This window comes from Nerophis ophidion, linkage group LG28 (genome assembly GCF_033978795.1).
Source record: "Nerophis ophidion isolate RoL-2023_Sa linkage group LG28, RoL_Noph_v1.0, whole genome shotgun sequence".
NCBI classification, from domain to species: domain Eukaryota; kingdom Metazoa; phylum Chordata; class Actinopteri; order Syngnathiformes; family Syngnathidae; genus Nerophis; species Nerophis ophidion.
Window position 1 is genome coordinate 23,903,085 of NC_084638.1, and position 25,326 is coordinate 23,928,410.

Here is a 25,326-nt window from a genome sequence, read left to right on the forward strand (position 1 = left end):
CAGAACCCCCTTGCAGCACTAACTCTTCCGGGAAACTTCCAGCAAACTGACCAATAATTAACGTTTTATTCATGCATTTTCTATTGCTACTTCAAGGCTTGAATGTTTGGTTCATTCATTATTTTTATTTTATTTTCAAATGTATTATTAGCCTGTGGAAAAAAATGTATATTCACCTCAGTAGATTGCAAATAGAAAATAAGACATAACATTTTTATTTAAATTGTATTTGATATGCCATTGATATTCTTTTAATTATTATTATTATTATTTGAAACTGGATTTTGCATGTCACTATAAAGTTATATAAGCCTTGCTTGTTCAATATTTAATGCAAAACGTGTTGGGGTCCCTATTAAAAGGTTAATTTGTTGAACTTTGGCTTCCGTTTAAAATTTTGGCCCACTCTGTATTTGAGTTTGACACCCCTGCTCTATCACAATAATACTCGACATAATACTGTAGTGATGGTCCATACAACATTCTACAGTACAGGAGGTGGCGCTATCAACCTTTCAATGAAAATGGTTCAAGCCACGGCTGCAAACTCCCACTAAGCGTAGTTGCTCGTTTCTCTCGCGAGATCTGACGTCACTCTGCGTGAACTAAACAAACAAGACGAGAAAAAAAAAACAAGATGGCGTTCGATGCAGAAGACATTATTGTGGTGTAATTGATGTTCTGTTTTCCCAATCATTGCGTACGCAATCCGTACTTTAATATAATACACATTTTTAACATTTTTTTTTGGAATCCGAAAACATTAGTCTGAGTGCACTTTAAAGCTCCTTAGTGAGTGTAAAGTGTTGGGATTGTGTGAAAATGTGCGAAAGAATGACGGCAAAGTATGAGGAGGAGCTTTGTCCAACAAAAGAGAAGGAGCGACAACATCAACTACTGGACGCTGTTTTCAAGAAACATCAAGTTGTGTTACACAGAACAGGTTTGTTTACTTCTTACTCTCACATCTTTACTAACTTTATATTTCATTATTAACACTTTTCTTAAATATATTGTCTTTTGAGGATGATGCACTGCTTTGGTTTGTTCACGAAAACGAGACCCCTTCAGACACACAATATTTATGACAGTTTGATGTTCCTCTCAGTTTGTAACAACGTGTATCAACATCCATCCATCCATCTTCTTCCGCTTATCCGAGGTCGGGTCGCGGGGGCAACAACCTAAGCAGGGAAACCCACACTTCCCTCTCCCCAGCCACTTCGTCTAGCTCAGGGGTGCCCATTACGTCGACCGCGATCGACTGGTCGATCTCGGAGGGTGTGTCAGTCGATCTCAACCCAGGCATTAAAAAATAGACATAAAAATGAGCAATCATCAATCATACCAAGACTTCACTTTCGTCAGTTTTTGACATTCTCGGCACCCGAGGATCTTGTGAGATGACGCTGGCTGCTGCGAGCTCATATTTAAGAAAAAAATCACTAACAGGGCGGACGCAGAGAAACACATTTGATTTCTAGAGACTCCGTACCTACTGTCAAAACTCTAAAGACCGACTGCACAGTTCCTGTCTTCACCATAAAAGACCTGTTTCATCCTGCCTGTGCTAACAAAATAAGAGTCTCAGAAAGCTGGCGTGCACAAGCTAGCAAGCTACGGAGTTTGATGCCAATGTATTTCTCCCCCGCCCTCAGCGACCGCTTTCCCACTTGCTTGCCCACCCGCACACTCACTGACGTCACTCACCTGCTGCCAGACATTAAAGGGCCACACACATATGCTACTCTCATAACAAAGTGTTTAAAAACGAGTATGCAAGTTGGACAAATGAGATCAATCAATCAATGTTTATTTATATAGCCCCAAATCACAAATGTCTCAAAGGACTGCACAAATCATTACGACTACAACATCCTCGGAAGAACCCACAAAAGGGCAAGGAAAACTCACACCCAGTGGGCAGGGAGAATTCACATCCAGTGGGACGCCAGTGACAATGCTGACTATGAGAAACCTTGGAGAGGACCTCAAATGTGGGTAACCCCCCCCCCCTCTAGTGGACCGAAAGCAATGGATGTCGAGCGGGTCTAACATGATACTGTGAAAGTTCAATCCATAGTGGCTCCAACACAGCCGCGAGAGTTCAGTTCAAGCGGATCCAAGACAGCAGCGAGAGTCCCGTCCACAGGAGACCATCTCAAGCGGAGGCGGATCAGCAGCGTAGAGATGTCCCCAACCGATACAGGCGAGCGGTCCATCCTGGGTCTCGACTCTGGACAGCCAGTACTTCATCCATGGTCATCGGACCGGACCCCCTCCGCAAGGGAGGGGGGGACATAGGAGAAAGAAAAGAAGCGGCAGATCAACTAGTCAAAAAAGGAGGTCTATTTAAAGGCTAGAGTATACAGATGAGTTTTAAGGTGAGACTTAAATGCTTCTACTGAGGTAGCATCTCAAACTGTTACCGGGAGGGCATTCCAGAGTACTGGAGCCGGAACGGAAAACGCCCTATAGCCCGCAGACTTTTTTTGGGCTCTAGGAATCACTAATAAGCCGGAGTCTTTTGAACGCAGATTTCTTGCCGGGACATATGGTACAATACAATCGGCAAGATTGCCAAATCCAACCACTTTCATGCGGTATTGGACAGAAAGGAGGACTTTTTTTTTCCTCCATTTGAAAATACGGACGCTATCAGCACCACTGTCTAATTCCAATCAATGCAAGTCATCAGAATCAAATACACCAACTTATTTTCTTGTCTTCATGAAAGAAAGGAATCTATGTGTGTTAAACATGCTTGTATTATCATTAAACACCATTAACTTGTTAACAAAAATGTCTCTTTCATAAATAAATACATATAAATTATAAATAGGAATGAGGTAGATCTCCTCGACTTGGTCAATATAAAAGTAGCTCACCTGCAGAAAAAGTGTGAGCGCCCCTGGTCTAGCTCTTCCCGGGCGATCCCGAGGCGTTCCCAGGCCAGCCGGGAGACATAGTCTTCCCAACGTGTCCTGGGTCTTCCCCATGGCCTCCTACCGGTTGGACGTGCAGGGTGGCATCCTGACCAGATGCCCGAACCACCTCATCTGGCTCCTCTCGATGTGAAGGAGCAGCGGCTTTACTTTGAGTTCCTCCCGGATGGCAGAGCTTCTCACCCTATCTCTAAGGGAGAGGAGGAAACTCATTTGGGCCGCTTGTACCCGTGATCTTTTCCTTTCGGTCATGACCCAAAGCTCATGACCATAGGTGAGGATGGGAACGTAGATCGACCGGTAAATTGAGAGCTTTGCCTTCCGGCTCAGCTCCTTCTTCACCACAACGGATCGGTACAACGTCCGCATTACTGAAGACGCCGCACCGATCCGCCTGTCGATCTCACGATCCACTCTTCCCTCACTCGTGAGGGAAGAGTGGATCAACATGTTTACACAAAACTCACACAGTCACCAAATATATTTTACATTGTAATCGACGTAATTCTTGTTGGTCCTGACTTCCGCCCGAGTAGAGCTGGGATAGGCTGAGGGCTGGGCGACATGTCTACATTAAAACATTCTTCATACTGCATTAATATATGCTTACCGTATTTCCTTGAATTGCCGCCAGGCATTTAGTATGCGCCTGCCTTGAATTACTGCCGGGTCAAACTCGCTTCGCAAAATAATTAGCGCATGCTTAGTATTACCGCCTGGTCAAACTCGTGACGTCAGGAGTAACACTTCTGTCATCATTTTCAAAATGGAGGAGGCTGATTTCAATACTGGTCATTTGAAATCGCATAAAGGGTAGAAGATTAAGAGCTATTCAGTAGGATTTAAGGTCTATGTTTTATTGATATACCTGTAGAGCTGATGGTCCGACAGACAGGCAGGGCGCGCTGGAGTTGGCGGCGTGGGAACTCGGGGCTCTCTCCCTCGTCACAGTTCCCAAAGAGTTAATAGAGCAAGAGCATACCAGTCACTTCCTGCTACCGGCATACAACTACAGCTGATCGGACTGTGGCGGTCACGTGACTAGGAAGCGCGCATAGAGTAAATAGAAAGGCAAGAGCCTAATAGTCTCCACAGATGAAGAAGAAATTGAAGCTATTGAACGAATAGCTATTGACGCTATTCGGCCATAGCGTGGGTGTACCTAATGAAGTGGCCCATAGCATGGCTGCCTTATTAGCATCGCCGATAAAATGTGCGGACCAAACAATCAGGACTTTCGCATCTTGTGACACTGGAGCAACTTAAATCCGTCGATTGGTAAGTGTTTGTTTCGCATTAAATGTGGGTATCTAGTTTCAAATGTACATACAGCTAGCCTAAATAGCATGTTAGCGTCGATTAGCGTAGCATGTTAGCAACGATTAGCTGGCAGTCATGCCGTGACCAAATATGTCTGATTAGCACATAAGTCAACAACATCAACAAAACTCACCTTTGTGATTTTGTTGACTTATTCGTTGCAAATGCATCTGCAGGTTATCCATACATATCTGTGCTATGTCTGCTTTAGCACCGCCGGTAGATGGCATGTTAGCATAAATTAGCATAGCATGTTAGCATCGATTAGCTGGCAGTCACGCCGCAACCAAATATGTCTGATTAGCACATAAGTCAACATCAACAAAACTCACCTTTGTGATTTCGTTGACTTAATGGTTGCAAATGCATCTGCAGGTTATCCATACATCTCTGTGCCATGTCTGTCTTAGCATCGCCGGTCAAATGTGAAGACACTTTGGTACATTCAATGGGGGTCTGGCGGCAGATTTCTTGCCAGTGGTGCAACTTGAATCCCTCCCTGTTAGTGTTGTTACACCCTCCGACAACACACCGGCGAGGCATGATGTCTCCAAGGTTCCAAAAAATAGTCGAAAAAACGGAAAATAACAGAGCTGAGACCCGGTGTTTGTAATGTTTTGAAAATGAAAATGGCGGCTGTGTTACCTCGGAGACGTCACGTTCTGACGTCATCGCTAAAAGACCGATAAACAGAAAGGCGTTTAATTTGCCAAAATTCACCCATTTAGAGTTTGGAAATCGGTTAAAAAAATACATGGTCTTTTTTCTGCAACATCAAGGTATATATTGACGCATACATAGGTTTGGTGATAATGTTCCCCTTTAAGGCTGCAGCAGCTCAATTAGATAGGGTGGGGCTTCTTGGTGTAGGCATTTAAAAACTGTAAGTAACATTTTAATTTGAGCTCTAAAAGTAACTGGGAGCCAGTGAAGGGAAGCCAGTACAGGAGTAATGTGCTCACGGGGCGGTATAGCTCGGTTGGTAGAGTGGCCGTGCCAGCAACTTGAGGGTTCCAGGTTCGATCCCCACTTCCACCATCCTAGTAACTGCTGTTCTGTCCTTGGGCAAGACGCTTTACCTACCTGCTCCCAGTGCCACCCACACTGGTTTAAATGTAACTTAGATATTGGGTTTCACTATGTAAAGCGCTTTGAGTCACTGGAGAAAAAGCGCAATATAAATATCATTCACTTCACGTCGTTTGGTTTTGGTTGGCAGTCGAATACTATTTCTACTCTCTCTTATTTACTTATTTACCCAACAGATTTCCAGCAGGCTCCCCACACTAAAGAGGAAGAGGAGGATCCCCAACCCCCCCACGTTAAAGAGGAAGAGGAGGAATGTCGGACCACTCAGGATGGAGAGTGTCTTGTAGGGCAGGAGGAGGCTGATCTCAGCAAGTTTCCACCGACTGTTGTCTCTGTGAAGACTGAAGAGCATGAAGACAAAGCACCTGAGTCCTCACAGCTTCATCACAGTCCAAGTAAGCACATTAATTTCACAAATACATGTGTGAAACAGAAAATGTAACAAAAACAGCACCGGCTAACTCAGGGGTCGGGAACCTTTTTGACTGAGAGAGCCATGAAAGCCAAATATTTCAAAATGTATTTCCGTGAGAGCCATATTATATTTTCAACACTGAATACAACTAAATGCGTGCATTTTTAAGTAAGACCAACATTTTTAAATAAATAAATGATAAATGGGTTGTACTTGTATAGCGCTTTTCTACCTTCAAGGTACTCAAAGCGCTTTGACACTACTTCCACATTTACCCATTCACACACACATTCACACACTGATGGAGGGAGCTGCCATGCAAGGCGCCAACCAGCACCCATCAGGAGCAAGGGTGAAGTGTCTTGCTCAGGACACAACGGACGTGACGAGGTTGGTACTATGTGGGATTTGAACCAGGGACCCTCGGGTTGCGCACGGCCACTCTTCCACTGCGCCACGCCGAGTATATTAAGTCTCTTATTCTTTTTAATAACATTGTTATTCTGAAGCTAACCAATAATAAATAAAATGTCATATCTGTTGATCATGTTTTTGTTTGGCCATGTGCTATTTGTCCTTTGGACTCTTTAAGTTCCTGTTTTTTTCCACTCCCTTGTCTGGCATTTTGTCCACCTGTCACCTGCTTCCCGAACAGTAATCAGAGGCAGTATTTAAGCTCGTCTTTGCCAGTCAGTCGCCCTGTGCTGACTTGTTTCATGCCTTGCCATAGTTTCGTGCTTCATGCCATGCCAAGTAAGTTTTGTTTGATTTACGTCCTTAGTCTGTTTATGCGTTAGCCTTGTTCTTTAGCCCAAGTTGTGCCTCCGCTGTGAGCGATTTTTGTTTGTATATTTTTTTAGTTAAAATTAAATCATGTCCATGCCATGTCCCGAGTAGTCCGTCTGCCTTCCTGGTAGAAGGACCCCGCAGCAAGCTGCAACCCCCGTTACACCCCCAGACGAAACGTTAAAAATATGGATAATAACCATCCAACCATCCATTTTCAACCGCTTGTCCCTTACGAGGTCGCAAGGGGTGCTGGAACATTTCCCTGCTGCATTCGGGCGGAAGGCGGGGTACACCCTGGACAAGTCGCCACCTCATGGCTTTTTTCTTCTAGTCCTTTACTCTCACTATCCTCATCTACGAATCTTTCATCCTCGCTCCAATTAATGGGGAAATTGTCGCTTTCTCGGTCAGAATCGCTCTCGCTGCTGGTGGCCATGATTGTAATCAATGTGCGAATGTGAGGAGCTCCACAACCCGTGATGTCACACGCACATCGTCTGCTACTTCCGGTACAGGCAAGGCTTTTTTATTAGAGACCAAAAGTTGCAGATTTTATCGTGGATGTTCTCTACTAAATCCTTTCAGCAAAAGTATGGCAATATCGCGAAATGATCAAGTATGACACATAGAATGGACCTGCTATCCCCGTTTGAATAAGAAAATCTAATTTCAGTAGGCCTTTAACCTCATTTAATGTAACAAGGGTTTAAAGTTGAAGATTCGATTGTAGGTTATTCCAAGCTGAAAACCTAAATGCTTTCCTGCCCAGTTCAGTTCTTACTTTGGGGACGACAAATTGCAGAACATTCTTTGAACGAAGATTGTGACTTCCTTGTTTCTTTGTTAAAGGACAAGATAGATAAGATGGAGCGATACCCAGAATGGTTTTGTAGATGAACACATACCAATGATTGAGGCGTCGAGCACATAAAGACAAGTGTAAGACATGTCGTGGAAATGTTATTTAAGACGATCCTTTATTGACAAATAGCTTTAAAATGATTTATTAAAGTAACAAACAAATAATAACAAGCTTTGCAAAGCGAGACCAAACCAGAACGACACATCCGTTCGTTCCCGCTTGTTCTAACTCCTTTAGAATTTGACATGACAATTATACATTCTTAGAAGTACCACCCTCCATGCTTATTTACATACAGTACACCAGTGGAATGAATACCCAAAGTCCTGTGAAGGGGAGAGGGTGTCGTTTGCCCACAGGAGGGGGGTCACTCAGGAAAGGGGAACGATTTAGCTCTGTTGGGGGTCAGGAAGACGGAAAACACATGCCCACTTCAACTATAGTCCACATGTTACATCAAAGACACAGGAGACAGAGCTTGATCAGACAATAGATCTCTTGCTAAGTGTCACATTCCTGAGCCCAATAAACAACTTTTGGCGACCCGTTCAAAGAACATCTTCAATTAAACGAGTACAAGTAATTTTGCTATCACAGACACAATGGTGAGTAAGCGGAGCGCAGTTAGTGATGAATCTCAGTCCCCCGTGGTACACACTCTCCAGCTTGTGGAGACAACCAGCAAGCATTCATGTACAACACATCTGCAACGTGCAACGAGGACCTCCTGAGGGAGACGCTCGTGAGGCATCTGCATGAGATCCCCGAACCACCTAACCTGGCTCATTTCCAAGTGAAGGAGCAGCGGCCCTACTCCGAGTCCTTCTCGGGTGACTGAACTTCTCACCCTATCTCTAAGGGAGATGCGAGCCACCCTTCTGAGGAAACTCCTTTCGGCCGCTTGTGTCCGCGATTTCATTCTTTCGGTCATGACCCACAATTCAGGACCATAGGTGAGAGTAGGAATGGAGATAGCTCGGTAGACTGAGAGCTTTGCCTTCTGGCTCAACTCCTGTTTCGTCACAACAGTGCGGCAGAGAGACTGTAATACTGTCCCAGCTGCTCCGATTACCCGGCTGATTTCATTCTCCATCTTTCCCTCACTCTTGAACCAGACCCCAAGATACTTAAACTCCTCCACCTGGGACAGAGTCTCACAGTCTACCTGGTCTGTAAAAAACATAAATTTCCTGCTGAGATCAATGGCCTCAGATTTGGAGATGCTGATCCTCATTCCAGGTGCTGAAGACTCGTTTGCAAACCGATCCAGTGAGAGCTGAAGTTCTCGAACCAATGATGCCATCAGGACCACGTCATCAGCAAACAGCAGTGAAGCAACCTTTAGCCTCCCCGAGGCGTATTACGTCTCCGCCATGGTCACGACTAGAAATCCTGTTCTTGAATATCTCAAACAGGATAGGTGACAGAGCGCAGCCCTGGCGGAGACCCACCCCCACTGGAAACAGAGCCGACCTACATCCAAGCACACGGACACAACTCTCGCTTTGGTTGTACAGAGATTGGATGGCCCTCAGCAGGGTTCCCCTCACCCTGTACTCCCTCAGCACCACCCACAGGATCTCCCAGGGGACCCGGCCATACACCTTCTCCAAATCTACAAAGCACATGTAGACTGGATGGGCATAGTCCCTGGCCCTCTCCAGGATTCTCTCTGCTTGGCACTCAGCATCAAGGGTTGGAATTGGGGGTTAAAGGGGGTCATTATAACAATTTCAGAAGGGTTAAAACCAATAAAAATCAGTTTCCAGTGGCTTATTTTATTTTTCAAAGTTTTTTTCAAAATATTACCCATCGTGGAATATCCCGAAAAAAGGCTTTAAAGTGCCTGATTTTCGCTATCTGTGAAGCCACCGTCCATTTTCTTGTGACGTCATCCAGTGATATACATGCTATCCAGGCGGATAGCACAGCATGATATAGCGACATTAGCTCGGATTCAGACTCTGATTTCAGCGGTTTAAGCGATTCAACAGATCACGCATGTATTGAAACGGATGGTTGGAGTATGGAGGCAGATAGCGAAAACGAAATTGAAGAAGAAACTGTAGCTATTTAGCGAATAGCTATTGACGCTATTCGGCCATGTCTGCCTTAGCATCGCCGGTAAAATGTGCAGACCAAACGATCGGGACTTTCGCATCTTGTGACACTGGAGCAACTTAAATCCGTTGATTGGCAAGTGTTTGTTAGGCATTAAATGTGGGCGGAGGGAAAGGCTGGATGCAAATATAGCTACAAATGTACATACAGCTAGCCTAAATAGCATGTTAGCATCGATTAGCTGGCAGTCATGCCACAACCAAATATGTCTGATTAGCACATAAGTCAATAACATCAACAAAACTCACCTTTGTGATTTCGTTGACTTTATGGTTGCAAAAAAGCGCTTTGAGTACCTTGAAGGTAGAAAAGCGCTATACAAGTACAACCCATTTATCATTTAAATGCATCTGCAGGTTATCCATACATCTCTGTGCCATGTCTGTCTTAGCATCGCCGGTCAAATGTGAAGACACTCTGGTACATTCAATGGGGGTCTGGCGGCAGATTTCTTGCCAGTGGTGCAACTTGAATCCCTCCCTGTTAGTGTTGTTACACCCTCCGACAACACACCGACGAGGCATGATGTCTCCAAGGTTCCAAAAAACGGAAAATAACAAAGCTGAGACCTGGTGTTTGTAATGTGAAAATGAATATGGCGGGTGTGTTACCTCGGTGACGTCACGTTCTGACGTCATCGCTAAAAGACCGATAAACAGAAAGGCGTTTAATTTGCCAAAATTCACCCATTTAGAGTTTGGAAATCGGTTAAAAAAATACATGGTCTTTTTTTCTGCACCATCAAGGTATATATTGACGCTTGCATAGGTTTGGTGATAATGTTCCCCTTTAAGGCTGCAGCAGCTCAATTAGATAGGGTGGGGCTTCTTGGTGTCTGCCTTAGCATCGCCGGTAAAATGTGCAGACCAAACGATCAGGACTTTCGCATCTTGTGACACGGGAGCAACTTAAATCCGTCAATTGGTAAGTGTTTGTTTGGCATTAAATGTCGGTGGAGAGAAAGGCTGGATGCAAATAAAGCTACAAATGTACATACAGCTAGCCTAAATAGCATGTTAGCATCGATTAGCATGCCGCGCTAATCAATGCACATTCTACGTAAATCAACTTGAATCCGTCCCTGATCGTGTTGTTACACCCTCCGACAACACACCGACGAGGCATGATGTCTCCAAGGTAACGGAAAACAGTCGAAAAAACGGAAAATAACAGAGCTGATTTGACTCAATGTTTATAATGTGTTTAAGAAAATGGCGGTTGACTACCTAGGTGACGTCAAGTTGAGACGTCATCGCTCCGAGAGCAAATAATAGAAAGGCGTTTAATTTGCCAAAATTCACCCATTTAGAGTCTGGAAATCGGTTAAAAAAATACATGGTCTTTTTTTTGCACCATCAAGGTATATATTGACGCTTGACACATAGGTCTGGTGATAATGTTCCCCTTTAAATCACCAAATGATTCCCGAGCGCGGCCATCGCTGCTGCTCACTGCTCCCCTCATCTCCCAGGGTGTGAACATGGGGATGGGTCAAATGCAGAAGATAATTTGACTACACCGAGTGGTTGACTATCGTTGGGACTTTAACTCTAACAGTGACTTTGCGAACGAGTCACAGCTGGTCGGTCTGAGTTCATCAAGGTGCAGTTATAAGTCATGGTTTTTCGATCATTTTAATATAAAATGTTATTAGTTTTTACCGTGGTTATTATTCATATTTTTTAACGTTACGTCCCTTTTAATAACATGTATACAATTTTGAGATAACTCATCTTACGAGCGCAGATTGCGCTTATAACTCAAAAGCACTTGTGTCTCGAGTAAGCCCCGCCCTAAGAAATGAATTCCATCCATCCATTTTCTACCGCTTATTCCTTGTGGGGTTGCGGGGGGCCCTGGTGCCTATCTCAGCTACAATGGGGAGGAAGGCGGGGTACACCCTGGACAAGTCGCCACCTCGTCGCAGGGCCAACACAGATAGACAGACAACATTCACACTCACATTCACACACTAGGGCCAATTTAGTGTTGCCAATCAACCTATCCCCAGGTGCATGTCTTTGGAGGTGGGAGGAAGCCGGAGTACCCGGCGGGAACCCACGCAAACTCCACACAGAAAGATCCCGAGCCCGGGATTGAACCCAGGACTACTCAGGACCTCCGTATTGTGAGGCAGACGCACTAACCCCTCCGTCACCGTGCTGCCTTAGAAATGAATTGAAATGAATTTATTCTTTACTTGGCTCTCCCACAACACAACAATTTTAACACTTAACTTGCCTTTTAAAAAGAAGACCAAATGTATACATAAAAAATATCTTTAGAAAAATTTTAATTTTTTTTAAGAAAAACTAATTGTGGAAGTCGCTTCCGAGCAGTCCCACTGTCAGACACGGCACAGGAGCCAAGCGTGCATGTTCAACAAGGTTTTAATCAGAATGTTTCAGCAGAACGTGACCTCCCAGTCACGTCCGTATCCTCTCTCTCTCTCTCTCTCTCTGTCTCTCTCTCTCTCTCTCTCTCTGATCCTGTCCGCTTACTGCTAAAAGCTAACAGATAATTAGATTAACACGTACCACCTGTAAAATCTAATCACCTGCCAGCTGTGTCTCGCCGCCAGCACTTGGTGCTCTGTCCTCAGCACCATGGACAGAGGCGGTGACCTTTGCTCCCGCAGGCAGCGCTGACAACATATACCCCTCAAATAACTTGGCAAAACTCTAGGGTGTCCACAAAAAAGTTGTTTGCTCATAGGTGTGAATTGAATCTTCACGGTTTAGCAGGTGATGATGCATGTGGAGCATGGATTATATGAGTATACGTATTACTCCTGCAGATATCCGGAAGCTGATTGGTTGTCAAGAAGAACCTCTCCCTCAGTCATTGGAGGGGAGCTTCACTTTGAAGCAGGAGGATCCACAGCCCCCTGACATTAAAGAGGAAGAGGAGGAACTCTGGATCACTCAGGAGGAAGAGTGTCTTCTAGGGCAGGAAGAGGCTGATCTCACCAAGTTTCCACTGACTGTTGTCTCTGTGAAGATAGAAGACCATGAAGACAAACCACCTGAGTCCTCACAGCTTCATCTCAATCCAAGTGAGGAGAATAGAGATAGTGACGACACAATGTCACACGTCAACGTAAATATTGAATCACACCTGAGAACACACACTAAAAAGAAAACTTTGGATTGTTCGTTTCCTGGTAGAACATTCTCCGACAAAGATAATATGCAGTCAGACATGAGAAAACCCACAGGAGAAAAACCTTTCAGTTGTTCAGTGTGCGATAAATTATTCTCCAACAAAAGTAATATGCAAACACACATGAGAACGCACACCGGAGAAAAACCTTTCAGTTGTTCAGTTTGCAGTAAAAGATTCTCAAACAAACGAAATATGCAAACACACGTAAGAACGCATACAGGAGAAAAACCTTTCAGTTGTTCAATGTGTGGCAAAAGATTCTCCAACAAAACTGATATGCATACACACATGAGAACACACACAGGAGAAACCCCTTATAGTTGTTCTGTTTGTGCAAAAGGTTTTGTGAGAAGCTCTTACTTGACGCAACACATGCGGACACACACAGGAGAAAAACCTTTCAGTTGCTCAAACTGTGGCAAAAGGTTCTCTCAAAGGGGAACGATGCTGTCGCACATGAAAACCCACACAGGAGAAAAACTTTTCAGTTGTTCGCTGTGTGATAAAAGACTCTCCGATAAACGTAATATGCAAACACACATGCGGACACACACAGGGGAAAAACTGTTTAGGTGTTCAGTGTGTGAAAAAGGATTCTCTGACAAACGCAATATGCAAACACACATGCGGACGCACACTGGAGAAAAACCTTTCAGGTGCTTAAACTGTGGCAAGAAGTTTTCTCAAAGTGGAACGATGCTGTCACACATGAGAACGCACACAGGAGAGAAACCTTTCAGTTGTTCAGTGTGTGATAAAAGATTCTCTGACAAGCGTAATATGCAAAGACATATGAGGACACACACAGGAGAATAACTTTTTCATTTTTCCTGCGGAGTCATTGCGTAATAGTCTACTGTAGGGATTCATGAATTCCAGACTCTGATCCACATCCGGAGCACGAGGCACGTCAGCCTGGACCCAGTTAAGATCCAACCAGCCCACCGTATATTGTGAATTACAAAACACTAATCAGTGTTCTTAGGTAGGGGTTAAAAAATAAATCAATAAATGGTTTGTGGCGTTAAATTAAGTGTTTTAAAATTTGATTCACAACCATCCATTGAAGTGAACTAGTTTTACTTACTTTACTAAAGTTCAAAATTGGGATAAGATCCTGTTCACAAAAAAGTATTCAAATACTTTCACCGGAACTCATCACACTCTGACATTTAGACATTTACCCTGACCTTGGGTGAACAAAAACAAAGTCTGTCATCAACAATAATAATCATTTATCTGTCTGAATTATTATTGATTGCCCTTGTGATACCTCGTTTAGATATGTATCCGGTTCCAACACACACTCAGCTGTGATATATTGTGATATATATCTTACCGGAGACATCATTGGATTATTCGTCCTCCTGCAGTAGCTATTTAAAAGGCAGCTGTGATCTTGGCTCCTCGGCTTCTCTCTGAGAAGCCATCCGACCTCGAGGTATGTCTTTACAATCTCACTAAAACACTATAAAAACAATAAGCAGATAAGGGATCTTCCAGAATTATCCTAGTAAATGTGTCTAATTACATCTGAAACGCTCACATTGCGGAGCCGTTGCTTTTTATTTTATTTCATTATTATTATTTTTTTCTAGTCCTTCGCTATCAATATCATCATCCACGAATCTTTCATCCTCGCTCAAATTAACGGGGAAATTGTTGTTTTCTCGGTCCGAATAGCTCTTGATACTGGAGGCTCCCACTATAAACAATGTGCGGACGTAAGGAGCCCTCACCCTTGTCACGTCATCGTCTGCTACTTCCGGTAAAGGCAAGGCTTTTTTATCAGCACCAAAAGTTGCACATTTTATCGTGGATGTTCTCTACTAAATCATTTCAGCAAAAATATGGCAATATCGCGAAATGATCAAGTATGACACATAGAATGGACCTGCTATCCCCGTTTAAATAAGAAAATCTCATTTCAGTAGGCCTTTAATAAGTAATCTGTCTCCAGGGAGATCTCAATTCGTTTTAAAAGTCACTTAATATGCAGCCGCTGGGGTGCCATTTTCAGGTCAATGACAATTTAAAGGGTTTGAATTTCAACATTTAGTTATATGACTCAAAGCAAACAACCTTCCACAGTCATGGTGCATTAAAACAATGGAACACTAAGTTGGCCCTAGTGTGTGAATGTGAGTGTGAATGTTGTCCATCTATGTTGGCCCTGTGATGAGGTGGCGACTTGTCCAGGGTGTACAATATATGTGTACAATATATGTATATATGTATATATATATATATATATTTATATATATATATATATATATATATATATATATATATATATATATACAGATATATATATATTTATATATATATATATATATATATATATATATATATATATATATATATATATATATATATGTATATATATATATATATATATATGTATATATATATATAGTAGGTCAGCAGGTTGGTTGTGGAGAGTTGGAGAATAGTACTTGTGATTGGTGATTGTTGACCAGCAGATTATTATTATTGTTGCATTTTGTAAATACTTTTTCGGACAATAGGTCACAGTTTTTTTTTCATAGTTTGGCCAGGGGTGCGACTTATACTCAGGAGCGACTTATGTGTGAAATTATTAACACATTACCGTAAAATATCAAATAATATTCAGCTCATTCACGTAAGAGACTAGACGTATAAGATTTCATGGGATTTATGGATTAGGTGTGACAGATTGTTCTGTAAAGGTATAGCATGTTCTATATGTTATAGTTATTTGAATGACTCTTACCATAATATGTTAGGTTAACATAGCAGGCACCTTCTCAGTTGGTTATTTATGCCTCATATAACGTACACTTATTCAGCCTGTTGTTCACTATTCTTTATTTATTTTAAATTGCCTTTCAAATGTCTATTCTTGCTGTTGGGTTTCATCAAATAAATTTCCCCCAAAAATGCGACTTATACTCCGGAGCAACTTATACTCCGAAAAGTACGGTACATACTTTTCGTTTTGATAAATGTTTGCACTCTATATATTTTTTGCACAATGTGCACTTACAGTATAGAGTTGGTCCAATAAACATCCACAACAAATCTGTGACTGAGCCATCATTGGTTGCGTGGTTATTTTGTTCTTTTGAGCGAACATGTAACATTCAGATCCTCTCATCATTCTACGAGCAGTTTTATTCCTCTTTCTAATCTGTTCCACAAGTCCTTCCATTTTGAACTTCACAGGGATCCTCGTTACTACATGTCTGCATTCGTTTTGCTGTTTCTCACCAACCTTTATCACTTTGTCCACCTTAACTTTTTCCACATTTGTCAACACTTCAGCCTTTTCCACTTGCTGCACCGAATCACAACCAATTAAAAAAATTCCATCAACCAGAACTTTCACAAATTTAACCTCCTCTAGTCAACTTTAGGGGATCTACCTTGTTCACTTCTAACTCTCCCTGAAAATGAACAATGACCTTTAACTTCTCTCCAACATCCTCACTATCAGTTGTATAGTTTTTCATGGGTTGGTCGTGCCACTCTCTCAGGACAGAATGACTGTGTGATACATGATGAGCCAAGAAGACGCCAACAAGAAATCGTTGAATAAAAAGCTTTATTTGTTTCAGCGAGCCTCAGACTGGAACCTGCATTTTCCAAGAGAATCACTATTCTGATATCCTCTCGGACAACTGTCCTTTAAATACCTTTTACACAAAGACCCTTACTTTTTGTAGTTGTAGCCCTGGAGCCGGTCAGTCTGGCTAGCCAATATTTCCTTGACATTATTCCATTGGTCAGTTTGAGTTGGGCGACATCCGACACCTATCCTCTACTCCTATCTGTGGGGGCTTCCAACCAAATGTTGCTAATGTTTTTATTATCACCTCTAAAATCCAAACCTGGATTCTACTTGTCATGGGGGCAAGAGCCACCACTCTCTAGAGAGATTTGGATGGACATGTGCACCATTGAAGTTATCTAAGGGCATATCTCCTTAGTAGAATAATCCTCTAAAGCAGGGGTGTCAAACTCAAATACAGAGTGGGCCAAAATTTTAAACTGAACAAAGCCGCGGGCTGAGGTTGAACAAATTAACCTTTTAATAGGGACCCAAACAAGTTTTTCATTGAATATTGAACAAGCAAGGCTTATATAACTTTATAGTGACATGCAAAATTGAGTTTAAAATAATTATAATAACAATTGAAAAATATCAATGGCATATCAAATGTAATTTAAATACAAATTGAATGCCTCTTGTATTTGCAGCCTTCTGAAGTAAATATTAACATTAACTTTTTCCAGAGGCTAATACATTTGAAAATAAAATAATGAATAAATCAACCATTCAGGCCTTTTTACTGCTCAGTAAATGTCGGGGCTCAGGTGAGTGGGGTTAGGGGATAGGGGTTTGTTGGTAGCAGGGAGGGAGTGTATATTGTAGCGGTCCGGAAGAGTTAGTGCTGCAAAGGATTCTGGGTATTTGTTCTGTTGTGTTACGGTGCAGATGTTCTCCCGAAAAGTGTTGGTCATTCTTGTTTGGTGTGGGTTCACAGTGTGGCGCATATTTGTAACAGTGTTAAGGTTGTTTATATGGCCACCCTCAGTGTGACCTGTATGCTGTTGATCAAGTATGCCTTGCCTTTACTTACATGTGTGTAGAAGCCACATATATTACGTGACTGGGCCGGCCCGCTGTTTGTGAGGAGGAAAAACAGACTCGACGACAGGCTGTAGGGGACGCTAAAGGCAGTGCCTTTAAGGCACACCCCCAATATTGTTGTCCGGGTGGAATTCGGGAGAATGGTTGCACCTGGAGATTTTCGGGAGGGGCACTGAAATTCGAGAGTCTCCCGGGAAATCGGTGAATGCGGTGTTACAGCGGCACCGCCGTATAACACCGTCGGGCCAGCTCTAATGTTAATTTGATATTGCCTCAAGGGGCCACATAAAATTTCATGGCCCGCGGGCCAGAGTTTGACACCTATGCTCTAAAGGATTCTGTGAGCAAATACATGCACATGCCAGCTCACGAATCATATAAGAAAATTGTATACTGTATCATTTACCTCAGTATTATTGCAACTGCTATCTTCCTTCTTTCGCTTACATGTTTTCTTCACACCCCGCACATACCCACCTTTCATCCTTATCGTCCACGAAGTTCATTACATTCCCACTACACTCAACCGTCAGTCTCCCGACTATAGCCGTATTCCCAGGATTGTTAGGAACTACTTCTTCCTGACCGTTACAGGCCGTCGGTTAGTATCCTCACAAAGTATTCCCCACAATCTAACGAAGGCCAAATCCAGAGTCAGGGTAGTAACTTCAGTCCCAGGCGCAGCTGCCAGCACACATGCTTTCACCTCCACCGTCCTGACGATCACCAGAAGGCACAGTCTTTGGCGTACACCAATCAACACTTCATATTTACACACAGCTTTAAATCTGTACAACATCCCTTCTCTCTTAAGTCTAAACCAGTGGTTTCTCTGCTGGCCTAACATATCCAGAAATCATGATCATAATTTAAGATAAAATCAATTTTTAATTTACTTTCACTAAATATCTAAAAGTATTCATATTCTCTTTATGTCATATTATGCTCCTTCCAGTGCTGTTGTTTTTAGTTTTAGTTTGTATCCAATCAGAATTCACCTAGCTTATGTTGCCATGCTGTACGTAATCTGCCCGAGGCCTTCAGAATCAACAATGTGGGCGTCCGTGCACTGTAAGTGAACGGACACATACAGTCGATAGATAATTGCGATAGCCAATCAGATTACGAGTTGTTGTCAGTAAGGCTTGTAGCTGGCCTCACGTTGAACGTGACGTTTACGCGTTGTTGGATTTGGTTGTCTTTTTATTTCCGAGTCAGATTTTAGAACAGCTTAAAGTGTGAGCCTTTTACATAGACCTTGAATTTGGAATGTGGGAATGAAGCCATAACAATCTGTTATCTCAACTGTCTGAGGGAGGGGGGAGTGTGAGGAAGGAGGGAGAAACTGCCATTTTTAGGTTAGATCAATTTGGACCGTGCCTTTGAAATGTTGTATCTAGATCAGGGGCGCTCACACTTTTTCTGCAGGCGAGCTACTTTTCAATTGACCAAGTCGAGGAGATCTACCTCATTCCTATTTATAATTTATATTTATTTATTTATGAAAGAGACATTTTTGTTAACAAGTTAATGGTGTTTAATGATAATACAAGCATGTTTAACACACATAGATTCCTTTCTTTCATGAAGACAAGAATATAAGTTGATGTATTTGATTTTGATGACTTGCATTGATTGGAATTAGACAGTGGTGCTGATAACGTCCGCATTTTCAAATGGAGGAAAAAAAAGTCCTCCTTTCTGTCCAATACCACATGAGAGTGGTTGGATTTGGCATCTCATTTGTCCAACTTGCATACTCGTTTTTAAACACATTGTTATGAGAGTAGCATATGTGTGTGGCCCTTTAATGTCTGGCAGCAGGTGAGTGACGTCAGTGAGTGTGCGGGTGGGCAAGCAAGTGAGAAAGCGGTCGCTGAGGGCGGGGGAGAAATACATTGGCATCAAACTCCGTAGCTTGCTAGCTTGTGCACGCTAGCTTTCTGAGACTCTTATTTTGTTAGCACAGGCAGGATGAAACAGGTCTTTTATGGTGAAGACAGGAACTGTGCAGTCGGTCTTTAGAGTTTTGACAGTAGGTACGGAGTCTCTAGAAATAAAATGTGTTTCTCTGCGTCCGCCCTGTTAGTGATTTTTTTCTTAAATATGAGCTCGCAGCAGCCAGCGTCATCTCACAAGATCCTTGGGTGCCGAGAATGTCAAACAACTGACGAAAGTGAAGTCTTGGTATGATTGATGATTGCTCATTTTTATGTCTATTTTTTAATGCCTGGCTTGAGATCGACTGACACACCCTCCGAGATCGACCAGTCGATCGCGATCAACGTAATGCCCGCCCCTGAGCTAGATTGATCTCCCAAGGCGCTTTGGTTATAAAATATCAAAATGAGCAACCTCCGTCTCTGATTGATTTAAAACCAGCTTATGTGTCATAAAAGAACCTGGGGGCGTTGACCGAAGGAAGAACGGGTCAGAACGCAACAGCGTCCTGTGATTGGATACTCACCAGGACCGTTAGCGGATGGATTTGAGAACACATTAAGTTGAGAGAGTTGCGATAGCCAACCAGATCACAATTTGTTGACAGTAGCTTATCTAAGTAGCCTAATACATCCTCCAGTTTGTGGCTATTATAAAAGCATATTCCCAGAGGATATGCATTTTTACAGCATGTTGTAAAGAGATAGCATTCCAAAAAAATACTTCTGGGTATATCATATTGATCAACTAATTTTTATATAGAGGTTAAGTGAGTGGAATGGAAGCTCCATTGTTAGAATTAGGATAGTTAAAGGCCTACTGAAACCCACTACTACCCACCACGCAGTCTGATAGTTTATATATCAATGATGAAATATTAACATTGCAACACATGCCAATACGGCCTTTTTAGTTCACTAAATTACAATTTTAAATTTCCTGCTGAGTTTCTTGTTGAAAACGTCGCGGAATGATGACTCTCAGGAAATATTAGCTCAGCGCCAGTTACGGCTAAAAGTTGTCTCTTTTCATCGCATAATTACACAGTAATTTGGACATCTGTGTTGCTGAATCTTTTGCAATTTGTTCAATTAATAATGGAGACTATAAAGAAGAATGCTGTTGGTGGAAAGCGATGTATTGCAGCTGTCTTTAGCACCGAGACACAGCCGGTGTTTCTTTGTTTTTAACACAGAGCGGTCAAGCGAACATATTTCTCTACGTCAACCAGCATGTTTTTGGATGGGAAAATTGTGATATACATATCTTACCAGAGACATCATTGGATTATTCGTCCTCCTGCAGTAGCTGTTTAAAAGGCAGCTGTGAGCTTGGCTCCCCGGCTTCTCTCTGAGACACTGGTGTTCACCGCAGCCATCCGACTTCGAGGTATGTCTTTACAATCTCACTAAAACACTATTAAAACAATAAGCAGATAAGGGATCTTCCAGAATTATCCTAGTAAATGTGTCTAATTATATCTGAAACGCTCACACTGCCGCCGCCCAGAGCCGTCGCTTTTTATTTTATTTTTATTTTTTTATCTAGTCCTTCGCTACCAATATCATCATCATCCACAAATCTTTTATCCTCGCTCAAATTAATGGGGAAATTGAAGTTTTCTCGGTCCGAATAGCTCTTGCTGCTGGAGGCTCCCATTAAAAACAATGTGAGGACGTGAGGAGCCCTCACACATGTGACGTCATCGTCTGCAACATCCGGTAAAGGCAAGGCTTTTTTATCAGCACCAAAAGTTGCGAACTTTATCGTGGATGTTCTCTACTAAAGCCTTTCAGCAAAAATATGGCAATATCGCAAAATGATCAAGTATCCATCCATCCATTTTCTACCGCTTATTCCCTTTCGGGGTCGCGGGGGGCGCTGGCGCCTATCTCAGCTACAATCGGGCGGAAGGCGGGGTACACCCTGGACAAGTCGCCACCTCATCGCAGGGCCAACACATATAGACAGACAACATTCACACTCACATTCACACACTAGGGCCAATTTAGTGTTGCCAATCAACTTATCCCCAGGTGCATGTCTTTGGAAGTGGGAGGAAGCCGGAGTACCCGGAGGGAACCCACGCATTCACGGGGAGAACATGCAAATGGACCTGCTATCCCCGTTTAAATAAGAAAATCTCATTTCAGTAGGCCTTTAACGAGACTGTGATTGGATACCAACTTTTCATTCCAAAGTGAGTATCCGTTCACAAGTTTCAATTTAGCGGGAAGTGTTGCGCCATAGCCATACTGGGCTAGCAGAGAAGGAGAAGGAAACGTTGATTAGGTGGCAGATATATATTTGCAAGGCCATTTTCAAAAAGGATATTTAAAGGGGAATATTATCACCAGACCTATGTAAGCGTCAATATATACCTTGATGGTGCAGAAAAAAGACCATATATTTTTTTAACCAATTTCCGAACTCTAAATGGGTGAATTTTGGCGAATTAAACGCCTTACAGAGCGATGACATCAGAATGTGACGTCACCAACAGCCGCCATTTTCATTTTCAACACATTACAAACATCGGATCTCAGCTCTGTTATTTTCCGTTTTTTCGACTATTTTTTGGAACTTTGGAGACATCATGCCTCGTCTGTGTGTTGTCGGAGGGTGTAACAACACTAACAGGGAGGGATTCAAGTTGCACCACTGGCAAGAAATCTGCCGCCAGACCCCCATTGAATGTACCAAAGTGTCTCCACATTTTACCGGCGATGACAGACATGGCACAGAGATGTATGGATAACCTGCAGATGCATTTGCAACGATAAAGTCAACAAAATCACAAAGGTGAGTTTTGTTGATGTTGACTTATGTGCGGACGGGCTCCGACCTCGAGGGGCTCTTGCTAAAGATGGAACATTTGGCAGAAATACCGGACAATTCTACAAACTTTATGGCTGGCTCACATCGTGGTCACTCCGTGATCACGTACGACCGCCAGACACTTCTGGATGTGGACATATCGGGCCGTTTTGGACTGATAGATGCGTGCGTGCTAAACGTGCTAACTAGCATGGGAACACGTCGGCGGCTACATCCAGCGGCCCGTGAAGCAGGGGAGTCTAGTAGCAGCGGGGGCCGTCTACGGAGCAGACGCCAGCGGTGTGATCGGCAACGCGGATGTCGAGCGGGGCTAAAAACAAAGCAGAAGGCTAATCCCCACAGAACACCACTTCCCTCCATCCTGAAGACGGATTTAAATGGAAAATGCGAGACTACTGGTCTGGGTAAGGAGTCAGTTAAATTAGAACACGTTTTTTCTGCTTTGAGTGTTTCAGAGTTGGACATGTGTTTTACCGAGGTGGCTAACTATGATGCGTGCAGTTTATCAAAGCAACAAACAAACAATCGGAAAATCCCCGTTACTGAGGTGGCTAACCATGATGCGTGCAGTTTATCAAAGCAACATACAAACAATCGGAAAATCCCCGTTACTGAGGTGGCTAACTATGATGCGTGCAGTTTATCAAAGCAACAATCAAACAATCGGAAAATTCCTGTCGTATCAATTCCTAGATATGGTCGTAACTATACTAAATGCACTGGGCATAATAAACACGACATTATTAATATTGCTTCTACGGATAATTTGATCAAAAACTCCCTAAAACAGCCCACTACCTATAATATAGGTTTTTTAAACATAAGATCATTGTCTCCCAAAACGTTGTTAGTTAATGATATTATCAGAGACAACAATCTTAACGTCATCGGTCTCAGCGAAACCTGGCTTAAACCAAACGACTTTTTTGCGCTAAATGAGGCATGTCCTCCTAACTTTACACATGCGCATATTGCCCGTCCACTTAAAAGGGGTGAGGGGGTCGCACTAATATACAACGGAAACTTTAACCTTAGTCCTAACATAAATAATAAATATAAATCGTTTGAGGTGCTTACTATGAGGTCTGTCACACCGCTGCCTCTACACCTGGCTGTTATCTACCGCCCCCCAGGGCCCTATTCGGACTTTATCAATGAATTCTCAGAGTTCGTTGCTGATCTAGTGACACACGCCGATAATATAATCATAATGGGGGACTTTAATATCCATATGAATACCCCATCGGACCCACCGTGCGTAGCGCTCCAGACTGTAATTGATAACTGTGGTCTCACACAAATAATAAATGAACCCACGCATCGCAACGGTAATACGATAGACCTAGTGCTTGTCAGGGGTATCAAGGTTTCCAAAGTTACGATACTCCCGTATACTAAAGTATTGTCCGATCATTACCTTATAACATTTGAGGTTCAGGCGCATGTTCGTCAAACTAATAATAATAATAACTGCTATAGCAGCCGCAACATTAATACGGCCACAACGACAACTCTTGCTAACCTACTGCCCTCGGTAATGGCACCATTCCCAAAGTATGTGGGCTCTATTGATAACCTCACTAACAACTTTAACGATGCCCTGCGCGAAACCATTGATAACATAGCACCGCTAAAGTTAAAAAAGGCTCCAAAAAAGCGCACCCCATGGTTTACAGAAGAAACTAGAGCTCAGAAATTATTATGTAGAAAGCTGGAACGCAAATGGCGCACGACTAAACTTGAGGTGCACCATCAAGCATGGAGTGATGGTTTAATAACTTATAAACACATGCTTACCTTAGCTAAAACTAAATATTATTCAAATCTCATCCACCGTAATAAAAACGATCCTAAATTTTTGTTTAGTACGGTAGCATCGCTAAACCAACAAGGGACCCCTTCCAGTAGCTCCACCCACTCAGCTGATGACTTTATGCAATTCTTTAGTAAGAAAATTGAAGTCATTAGAAAGGAGATTAAAGACAATGCGTCCCAGCTACAACGGGGTTCTATTAACACCGATACGATGGTATATACGGCGGATACTGCCCTCCAAAATAGTTTCTCTCGTTTTGAGGAAATAACATTAGAGGAATTGTTACAACGTGTAAATGGAATAAAACAGACAACATGTTTACTTGACCCTCTTCCTGGGAAACTGATCAAGGAGCTCTTTGTATTATTAGGTCCATCAGTGCTAAATATTATAAACTTATCACTCTTCTCGGGCACTGTTCCCCTAGCATTCAAAAAAGCGGTTATTCATCCTCTTCTTAAAAGACCTAACCTCGATCCTGACCTCATGGTAAACTACCGACCGGTGTCTCACCTTCCCTTTATTTCAAAAATCCTTGAAAAAATTGTTGCGGAGCAGTTAAATGAACACTTAGCGTCTAACAATCTATGTGAAACCTTTCAATCCGGTTTCAGGGCAAATCACTCCACGGAGACAGCCCTTGCAAAAATGACTAATGATCTATTGCTAACGATGGATTCTGATGCGTCATCTATGTTGCTGCTCCTCGATCTTAGCGCTGCTTTCGATACCGTCGATCATAATATTTTATTAGAACGTATCAAAACACGAATTGGTATTTCAGACTTAGCCCTGTCTTGGTTTAACTCTTATCTTACTGATAGGATGCAGTGTGTCTCCCATAACAATGTGACCTCGGACTACGTTAAGGTAACGTGTGGAATTCCCCAGGGTTCGGTCCTTGGCCCTGCACTCTTCAGCATCTACATGCTGCCGCTAGGTGACATCATACGCAAATACGGTGTTAGCTTTCACTGTTATGCTGATGACACCCAACTCTACATGCCCCTAAAGCTGACCAACACGCCGGATTGTAGTCGGCTGGAGGCGTGTCTTAATGAAATTAAACAATGGATGTCCGCTAACTTTTTGCAACTCAACGCCAAAAAAACGGAAATGCTGATTATCGGTCCTGCTAGACACCGAACTCTATTTAATAATACAACTCTAACATTTGACAACCAAACAATTAAACAAGGCGACACGGTAAAGAATCTGGGTATTATCTTCGACCCAACTCTCTCCTTTGAGGCACACATTAAAAGCGTTACTAAAACGGCCTTCTTTCATCTCCGTAATATCGCTAAAATTCGCTCCATTTTGTCCACTAAAGACGCTGAGATCATTATCCATGCGTTTGTTACGTCTCGTCTCGATTACTGTAACGTA

General features: G+C 42.7%; 1 protein-coding gene across 2 annotated transcripts in view; it reads left to right on the top strand.

The window, feature by feature from the left end:
* The first annotated feature begins 589 nt into the window (after positions 1 to 589).
* LOC133545535 (zinc finger protein OZF-like) overlaps positions 590 to 25,326 on the top strand; it is a 34,282-nt gene continuing 9,545 nt past the window's right edge. Inside the window, exons 1-3 of one of the 2 annotated variants that reach the window (XM_061891225.1) lie at positions 590 to 943; positions 5,531 to 5,749; positions 12,339 to 12,596. In XM_061891225.1, coding sequence (XP_061747209.1) covers positions 823 to 943; positions 5,531 to 5,749; positions 12,339 to 12,596 — 598 coding nt within the window. In that variant the 5' untranslated portion in view covers positions 590 to 822. Of the gene's footprint in view, positions 944 to 5,530; positions 5,750 to 12,338; positions 14,910 to 25,326 lie in introns of those variants that run through there. The other variant, XM_061891224.1, reaches the window with a different exon arrangement.